Source organism: Erpetoichthys calabaricus, chromosome 6 (genome assembly GCF_900747795.2).
Source record: "Erpetoichthys calabaricus chromosome 6, fErpCal1.3, whole genome shotgun sequence".
NCBI classification, from domain to species: domain Eukaryota; kingdom Metazoa; phylum Chordata; class Cladistia; order Polypteriformes; family Polypteridae; genus Erpetoichthys; species Erpetoichthys calabaricus.
In genome coordinates, this window is record NC_041399.2 from 54306493 (window position 1) to 54316581 (window position 10089).

General features: G+C 39.5%; 1 protein-coding gene across 1 annotated transcript; it reads left to right on the top strand.

Annotated features, from left to right (window-relative positions):
• Nucleotides 1–540: 540 nt before the first annotated feature.
• LOC114653907 (zona pellucida sperm-binding protein 3-like) lies at nucleotides 541–5090 on the top strand. The gene is made up of 9 exons (XM_028804456.2): nucleotides 541–922; nucleotides 1134–1252; nucleotides 1444–1547; nucleotides 1644–1809; nucleotides 1883–2003; nucleotides 2370–2461; nucleotides 2533–2645; nucleotides 2720–2814; nucleotides 4589–5090. Exons 1-9 carry the CDS (start codon nucleotides 548–550, stop codon nucleotides 4616–4618), a joined length of 1215 nt encoding a protein of 404 aa, XP_028660289.2. The 5' UTR covers nucleotides 541–547; the 3' UTR covers nucleotides 4619–5090.
• The last annotated feature ends 4999 nt before the right edge of the window (nucleotides 5091–10089 follow it).

Here is a 10089-nt window from a genome sequence, read left to right on the forward strand (position 1 = left end):
TTTAATCACTGATTTCCGTTATTTGACCTTTTTAGTAATGATTATGTAGTAGTTACTCTTCTGACAAACATTTAATATAAAGTCCTCTATTTTTTTCTTCTCCGAATGTAGTGAGAAGCCAAGCAAAATGACACCTTTTATTGGCTAACTAAAAAGATTACAATGTTTCGCTTGCATATTGTACTCTTTTTAGTTAGCTAATAAAAGGTGTCATTTTGCTTGAGTTCTCACTACATTCATAAGGCTAACCCTAGTACTTCTTTTCCGAATGAAGTTATAGTTTATTTGAGGCCGCCACTCTTTTTAGTTAGCTAATAAAAGGTGTCATTTTGCTTGAGTTCTCACTACATTCATAAGGCTAACCCTAGTACTTCTTTTCCGAATGAAGTTATAGTTTATTTGAGGCCGCCACTCCCGAGCACAAAATGTCATTGGGTGATTTGGGACACGTGCACACACACGTGCCTCTGGGACGCGCGCTACCTCGCGGTTATAAGGTGATGGCTTCCGCTCCCACCTTTCGGTTTGATTATTGTTTATTTTTTTTATGAAGTGTTTCGCTATGAATGCTAAAGTAACGTATCTAACACTGCTTGTGTGTATGATTATAGCTCTTTACATCGGAGATGTTTCACCTAGTTTATGGAGCGGGGGGACCTCGGCAGCAAACGAAGAGCGAAAGGCGGTAGTGGGGTCGTTAAAAGATGAATTTCAGCAAAGAGGCGCCCCTCCACGAACGGTCTCAGCTCAGTGCACAGAGACGGAGGTCATCGTGACTATTAACCCTGATCTCCTGGGTATCGGCAAACCCGTCCAGGCCTCTGACCTGACCATTGGAGGCTGTGGTGTGACCAGGCAAGTCGCAACGCCTGCGGCTTTCGTGATTGACGCTCCTCTGCACGGATGTGGTAGCACCGTTAAGGTTAGTGTGAGTGAGGGAACATTTCAGAAACGCCAGGATGTGGCAGCTGATTTCAGTTAAATTCTTGCTTAGATTTGGGTGGTCAAGTTCATGTAAAAAACACTTTTAGTCATTGTGGTATATGTGCAGAGTCTGAATGGTTCTTGAGTAGCTGATTGTTACAGTTGCACTTTTTTATGGTACTTTTTCAAACGTTTTAATACCTATTTAGACTCTTCCTGATGACATAGTGTATGAATTCACTCTTGAATACAAACCCACGGCAATTCCTGGACTTCCCATCATGAGGACCAATGCAGCCGTTATAAAGATTGAGTGCCATTATGCAAGGTAAGGATTTTGGTTCTGATGCTGTTGACTGCTATATGGTGAAATGAAGGCTTAACTGAAGGAGACATCCTGTGTGATTACACTTGCCGTGGTGCTTAAAGAAACCTGTGGCATTTGTCTCCATGCTGAAAAGCTGACAAGTAAACCTGTTTCTTTGTTGGTTCCACATGTAAATTGTTTTTCTCCGTTAGGCACCACAATGTCCGTAGTCATGCCTTGAATCCTACTTGGATCCCTTATACTTCCACACAAGATTTTCTAGAGCTTCTGGACTTCTCTCTACTTGTAATGAACAGTAAGATACTTGTGTGGCATTTCCCTAATGCCCCTGACCTTTTCAGTCTGCATAAATTGGATGATAAATGCACAATGTTAAATAACATCTCTGCAGGTGACTGGAGTGGACCAAGGCCATCCTATACATTCTACTTTGGTGATCTCATTAACTTACAAGCCTCCATGCATAATAGCAGCCATGTGCCTCTCCGTCTCTTTGTAGACAGTTGTGTGGGTACCGATGCTTCTGCTCAATCTTACACCTTCATTGGGAACAATGGGTGAGGATGTACACAACTCCAAGATGGCTAAGTGTTAATTTTTTCTTTTAATAACTCTTTTTTTGTGTTTCAGATGCATTATTGATGACAAGGTATCTGGCTCTGGTTCACAGTTTGTAATTCCCAGAATTTCTCCATCAGTCCTTCGTTTCAAACTGGATGTATTCAAGTTTTATGGACCTGGGAACAATTCCGTATGCTAATTTTTCACTATTGTCACTTTTAGATTATTGAAAGGTTTTCAAGCTGCCTCTTGTTTATTTTGTTTGATTTGTTCAGTGTTTGCAAAATATACCCTTGCTTTAGTTTTTTCTTTGTTTCTGCAAATGAACAGTTCTAATTACACCTGACGATCTCCCCAATTCCCTTCATAAAAGGAAGTTTCTTTTATGTCCTCTCAAGCTTGACTTGCAAAAGCCAAAGAGATGAACTAAAAGTCTTTTTTTGTGGCTTTTACTCCGTAGTCCTAAATGAGGCCCAGCACTGTTTGTTTTTTAATATGGATGTTAAGAAAGAAAATGTTTTGTCTCATGGTTCTTTGTGTCATTTATACTTTTCAGATCTTTATTACCTGTCAATTGAAGGCAACCTTTGCTTCCCAGAATGTTGATGCCTTGAACAAAGCCTGCTCCTTCAATCCTGGGCTAAATCAGTAAGTCACTGGTGAGATATGATCTCTAAATGAGCTGGCATGTTCTCATTGTACAGTATTTTCCCCCTTAGATGGCAGTCTGTAGATGGTAATGACCAGGTATGTAGCTGCTGTGATACCAGTTGTGCTACCAGTTTCCCTGGAAGGAAAAGCTCTCATGTTTCCAGTTCAAATCTGAACAGTGGTAAGGCTTTAAACTGGCTTTTTTGAACACGCCATGGTATAGAGATTTTATTTATTTTTATTTCCCATCCATAGCTAAAATCCCTCATGAATGGGTGAAAGCTGTTGTTGGCCCCTTTTTCCTAAAAGGTGGAGATGTGGTCAATGGTACTGTATCTGAAGAGACAAAGGTACATCTTTTTGGATCTGAGTATGACTGTTCAGTGGGTGGTTGAGTTAATCTCGAGGTATTCATAAGTAGTCAAGTTTCAGTAAAGGGTTGGGGCTGAGATATTTCTAGTCTTTTGTGTGCTTCAGTTTCAGGTTGTGGTTTCCTCTGTGTAAAGCTTGAATACTTGGTAGGAGGAATCAAAACAAAAAATTCTTCTTGGACTGATTAACATTTGCTACTATCCATTTCTGGATAGGAAAATACAATTGGTAGGCCTGAGATACTGGAGATATTCAAAGTGATTTCAAATGGTGAAAACTTAAATTTAACTAGGCAGTTGGGTTGGAACAGGCATGCCTTTTGCAAAAGTATAGGTTAGTCAGATGGATTTTTTTTTTCCCTATATAGATGTAATGATGTCCTTCCTGCTCATGATTTTTAATCTTTGTAGGTTTTCCAGATCCCAGTTCATTTTATAAAGATGTATATTATATATGTGTATATATATGTATATATAATAGCAGCTGGAGATCCACAAAGGGAGAAAAAATGAATCACATATCATAAAGTAGTTTTTATTCCTGAGCTTTCAGCCCCTACCAGGGGCCTCATGTATAACGCCGTGCGTAGAACTCACACTATAACATGGCGTAAGCACAAAAGCGGGATTGTGTGTACGCACAGAAAAATCCAGATGCAGAAATCTGTGCGCACGCAAACTTTCACGTTCTTCCACTACATAAATCCCGATCAGCGTGAAAAGTAACGCACGTGCACGCGCCTTCTGTTCATATCTCACGCAAGAGGCTTGCTGCGCCATGTGCGACCTTCAATGAAATAATTTATTACAGAAGTACTGTCTCTTTCAAACGTACTAACCTCCAATTCCTGTCCTTCCTTTTCTTTCTCCAAATACCCAATCACCACACAATCAGCTTTGTAATAGACGTTAAGCCATCTGTACGCTTAGAACGCCGATTCTTCAAAACTTTTAAGGAACATTGAAATATCTTCATAGTACATGTTTAATTATTCTATCCTTCTATCCTTCCAGTGTCGTGTCAGCACCAGCAATAATACAGCACAAAGCAGGCTATCCGTGAACTAGCTAGCGCTGCGGCACCATGTCCTCACATGTTTAACTATTAACAATACAGATTATTTAAATGAAGTTAGTTTTATCTGTATACTATAAGCAACATATTTTGCTGCATTTCATCTTAAAAATAATGTTGTCATCATACGCGCTTTATAAAGTGGCGCAGGTTGTGCAATATTATAACTGTAGTGTAAGTTTACAGTGAGGTAATTGTACTTATAAGTACAAACAGTTCTACAAGGAGCACTTGTTGGACTGATTGGGTGCGTTTATAGTTCTTGGGATGAAACTGTTTCTGAAACATGAGGTCCGTACAGGAAAGGCTTTTGACGCTTTTTGCCGTGGTTGAGGTAGTGTGTACTTGAAACTGTATACCGATAATTCTCTTTCCCTTCAATTGCTGCTGTGATTCCCCACTCAGATACAGTGATATAAATACTCCGAGTGGTGCAGTGAGAGTAATATGGAAAAAGCTTATCCGCTGTGGCAACCCTTAACGGGAGCAGCTGAAAGAAGAAGAAGATGCAGTGAGAGTAACAACGCTAAAGCAGTTATGATATTTGGAATACTATGGCTACTCCCAATTCATTTTTTCTCCCTTTGTGGATCTCCAGCTGCTAATATGCAAGCCATATCACAGACCTTCGCTTCTATATCTATTATATATAAAAATGTTTAATTTTTTGGATCCTAGATTAGGAGTGGAACTGAGACTTTAACATAAGACTCAAGGACCATTGAATGGACAAATTGAAGACTGGATTTTGCTCATCTGCTAAAGTGAATTGAACAAGCCTAATGCAAAGAGAATGTTGCTACCTAATGGACTTTTGCATTTTCTAAACTTGCAAGTAATGTAATCTTTCTGTAAGAAACTTCACTGAAACAATTAGTTGTCCTATCGACTAAGTGTTTGACCTTCTTGGTTTATTGGAGGTTTTGACCTGTTAACAGTGGGTTAAGTTATAAAATCACTTGTAAAATAATTTCCTGTGCTTCTCACCGCTCATTTTGTTGCAATGAATTGTAGTGTGTTTTGTTTAAATGGTGTAAGTCCTTAGATACTTAAGCCCTTTCATTAAAAGGCACTTGGATAACAGTTCCTCTACTTCTAGTAAATTGACTAACCTACCAATGATAAATTGAGTGTAACAACTATTGAGGCACCAAGAAAAGCTACCAGTTTTTATTTATTTTTTTTTATTTATTTTTTTCCCCCTTGGTAGTACAGTAATCCCTTGCTGTATCGCGCTTCGCCTTTCGCGGCTTCACTCTATCGCGGATTTTATATGTAAGCATATTTAAATATATATCACGGATTTTTTGCTAGTTTGCGGATTTCTGCGGACAATGGGTCTTTTAATTTCTTGTACATGCTTCCTCAGTTGGTTTGCCCAGTTGATTTCATACAAGGGACGCTATTGGCAGATGGCTGAGAAGCTACCCAACTTACTTTTCTCTCTCTCTCTCTCTCTCTTGCGCTGACTTTCTCTGATCCTGACGTAGGGGGTGTGAGCAGGGGGGCTGTTCGCACACCTAGACGATACGGACGCTCGTCTAAAAATGCTGAAAGATTATCTTCACGTTGCTTCCTGAAGCGACATGCTGCACGGTGCTTCGCATACTTAAAAGCACGAAGGGCACGTATTGATTTTCGATTGTTTGTTTTTCTCTGTCTCTCTCTCTCTCTCTCTCTCTCTCTCTGCTCCTGACGGAGGGGGTGTGAGCTGCCGCCTTCAACAGCTTTGTGCCGCAGTGCTTCGCATACTTAAAAGCCAAACAGCCCTCTTGATTTGTTTGCTTTTCTCTATTTTGAGTGGGATTTTGACCAAAGGTTTTGATTCAAAATGAGGGATTTAAGACATCCCTTGCTCATTTACTCTAGTTTATAATTTTTATGTTTTAGCAAGGATAACCTTTGTACAACGTATGTGCTGAAAGTTGCACTGTACTGCCTTCATTAATGGACAGATGACTAAGCATGATGTGGCTTTTGTGATCCTGCTTTTTATGTTAGATTACATTCTTCAAAATGTATGCATGGGTGCCTGCCTATGATAGGTCTAGGCATTCCTCACCCAAGACTTCAGCCACCTTTCAAAGCAGTTGTTTCCTACAAGTCTGACCAGTACAGACCTCTGTCCACTACACTTTGGCTCTTTTTTTTAAACAAAAAAAGAAACTTGCTTTTACAGAACCATTTCTTGTTCATTAGGACTTAAATTTATTGTAATTATTTGATCTGAAGAGAACAAACCACTCTGATATGAAAAAGTGTTTTATGTAGTTTTTAAAAAAACAAATCACTTCCTCTTCTAGTGGAAAGAATGAACCTATTAAGTTGTCTTAAAATTTTTGTGTTTAGGAAAAATGAGCATTATATTTGTTTGTATAGCTCATTGGGTTACTGGTCACCCGAGGGGTCTGCTATGGTTGCATCACAAAATGATGGTTTGTCACTGCTCAAAGACTTCGTTGGCTGAACTTCCTTCAGTACTTTTTTTTTTTTTTTTTTATCTGTAAATGGACACTAAAAGAAATTCTGTGTAGAATGACCTGTTTCAAACAAAAAAATTTAACAGATGTCCCAACTGAACCTCTGAATGTGTCATTGCTTTTGACTTTTGTTTAAATTGGATGCTTGACTTGAGTGGACAGTGTAACAGGCCCTGTTTATTTCAGTTTTTCTCTTCAGCACTGTTTTCTTGCCATTTTTGGATTAAAGAGTTTATTTCCAAAGTGCCTGGCACTGCAACCTTGTAGCATCAGTGACCCAAGTTTAAAGTGAATTGTCCTACTCTCGTAGAGTATCACCAAAGAAGCACAAATATATAGACAAACTCCTCGCCTGCCTTTTACCAGGTGGCGCAGTGGTAGTGCTGCTGCTTTGCAGTAAGGAGACTGTGGAAATTTGTGGGTTCGCTTCCCAGTTCCTCCCTGTGTGGATAGCGCTTTGAGTACTGAGAAAAGCGCTATATAAATGTAATGAATTATTATTATTTTATTATTACCTAGTTTTATTTGGACTGCATGTTCTGTAACAACATACAGGGTTGGGCCTTTGTCACCAGACATAACCAAAATTGACTGTGCTGTCCTTAATAGGGAAAAGTGAGTTCTAAAGATGAAATATGTTGTGCTGGTCTTGCACTTATGAATCTGAAATTCTTTCTAGAGGAGTTACTGAAAATATCATTCTTTTTATTGTAAAGTGTGATCATTGTTTTCCGTGGAATGATAGGATATAAGGTGCATACTTTCAGTGCTGCCTTTGTCAAGAGTGATGGGGGTGAGGCCAACCTGCCATCGGTTTGTTATGCAGTTTTTGTTTTTGAGTTGTTTGGAGTGCCCCCACCACAGTTGCAGGGTCACTTAAAGAAAAAACCTTCATCTTAAACATGTGTACCCCTTCGAACAAGTGTCTTGGATATTTCCCTCTAGTGATGAGGGAGTGTTTTGCTGTTTAAACAAGTTTAGACAAGTTCAAATAACTGCTTTTGGTTACCCTGAAACATGAAAAGCATGTGGCTTCTAGCACAAATTGTGTCTTGGAAAGCATGTCATGTTGCTATCAATTTTCGCCAATGCTTTTCATGCTTCTATGCGGTGAAATAGAAGTATTAATTGACAGTAGCATGACAGCATAATTTTGACAAATTTATAAACAAACCCAACACAGAAGGAAAGAAACCAGTGCATTGCATAACAGGTTAAGCACCTGTCGACTGAAAGTAAAATTGTGTCAGCATCTAGTGTTGTGCCTTTTTCAGCTGCAGGTAAAACAGATGTACACTAGTGACAAAAGTTGTGGAGGCTGCTTTCCACCCCTCGCTTCATGGAAGCAGGCTCATTTAGTCTTTAAAGCAAGTGAAGATGCAGATGCCATTGAATGTTATGGGTAAAGTAGAGCTAACGATTAAAATATTCATCTTGGCTGTTAAGCTAACTGCAGCTTATTTGAACAGTCAGGGGCAAACTCTGGATGGGATACCAGTATATTGCAGGGCACATGCCCACATATGTTGGTGTACTCTAAATATAGCTTTCCTTGGGGGTGGGTAGTAACTGGTTAAAATCTACATTTAAAATGTGCAGACAGCAGCCAGGATACTAATCGAACTTCAGCTTTTTCATCTATAAGGCAACCTGTTCTAAGCAAAAACCTACCATTCCCAAATCTGTTTAGTCTAGGTGAGAATCACATGGGTGAGGGCATATATCGGCATCATCAGGGTTTGGTGCCAATTTCATCAAAGCCCACATTCATTCTAATAAGGTAAATGAACAGTTACCACTCAACCTAACCTGTGGGTCTTTGGAGATGTAATGTAATTTAAAGCAGAATGCACAGTGTATAGCTCAAATTTTCAGATGGCAACAGGTGACACGATAAGAGACAGAATATTTAAATACAAGGGAACACATTTAAGTGTTTTTTTTTTTTTTTTTTTTTTTTTTTTTTTCCCCAAATAACCCCTGCTGTTTTAGGCAGGCTTGGTAAGTAAAGTAAAGTCACTGGGTTGCTGTGTTCCTTCTCAGGAGACAGTCCATTGCAGTTTATGCTGACACACCCACTTATCCCAGCTAGGGTAAGAACCTGTGTGAGAGAAACCATAGTGGACATGGTGGAGAATGGTCCTACTACATGCAGGTATTAACTAGGCTGGAAGCTGAACCAAGATCTCTAGAAATGTTAGGTAGCTTGTGTAATAACATTTCTGTATTGTAGTTTTATAGCATTACTCTATGCTTACAAGAAACGTATGGCTTTTTTTTCCTGTGTTAACTGTGACTTTTATCCCATAACAAATTGACCTTGATTTTAAGCCCAGATTAAAAGTTCAGATACTTCCTTTTAGAAGCTTTTGTGTTGTCTCTGTGTTTGTGTGAACATCCTCTAAGTCTGCAACATAAGTGAACTGATGTAACTCTGGGTGGTGCTGCGATCCATGTCATGGATGTGGGTGTTCTGTCTAGCTGTGTGCTTGCTTTGTGTGTTTGTGTGGGTGTGTGTGTGTGTGTGTGTGTGTGCGTGTGTGTGTGTGTGTGTGTGTGTATATATATATATAATATATATATATATATATATAATATAATTTTTTTTTGTTTTTTGTTGAATCAATGTACACAAAGATGAATAAAATATCCATATATGATTAATGTGTAATGATAAAAGGAGGAGAAAATTAACTGACTAAACAAGATGGATGAATAATAAGGGCAGTAACGGCTCTAGCCAGGTAACCAGCTGCCAGTGGATTGGCTCTTTCCTTATGTGTGTTGTTGCAGGCTTAGGTTCTAACATCCATCCATCCATTTTCCAACCCGCTGAATCAGAATACAGGGTCATGGGGGTCTGCTGGAGCCAATCCCAGCCAACACAGGGCACAAGGCAGGAAACAAGCCCGGGCAGGGTGCTAACCCACCGCAGAGGTTCTAACATATGGATCCAAAAAGTTTGAGTAAAAAAAATACACCATTTATCCAAAACATTAAAACTACTGATAGGTGGAGTGAATAATATCTCAGTACTGTGGCACCTGCCAATGGGTGGAATGTATTAAACAGCAAGTGAACAGCCATTCTTGAAGGTGATGTGTTGGAAGCAGGAAAACTAGGCAAGCATTAGGATCTGTGCGGTTTTGACAAGGGCCAAATTGTGATGACTGGATTGACTGGGTAAGAACATCTCTAAAATGCCAGGTCTTGTAGTGTTTTCCTGGTATGCAGTGGTTAGTACCAACCAAAAGTTGTCCTAGGAAGGACAGCTGGTGAACCGGGTCATTGACGAACAGTTCTCCATGATGCACTTGGACAGTAAAGGATAGCCTTCTTAAAAATCTGATGCTTATATCATGGTGCCAGAGAGCAAAGGACACCTACAGTGGACTTATGAAGTGAATGCCTTGATGTGTAAAAGCTGTTTTATCAGCACGAGGGAAGCCTACAGTATTAGGCAGGTAGTTTAAATGTTTTGGCTGATTAGGTGTAAGTATAGAAGTTAATTAAAACAATGCTGGAATTGTGGTTGCAGATCTAGGGGTCTGGGTTTGATTTTTTCATTCTGCCATGAGTCTCGTCAATTTTCAGTGGGTACATATTAGTTTGACTGGAGATGCGCAGTTGACACAATATAAATAGACTTGAGTGTTGTTTTGGGCTGGCTCCAACCCTATGCCCGAAGTAGTTGGTAAA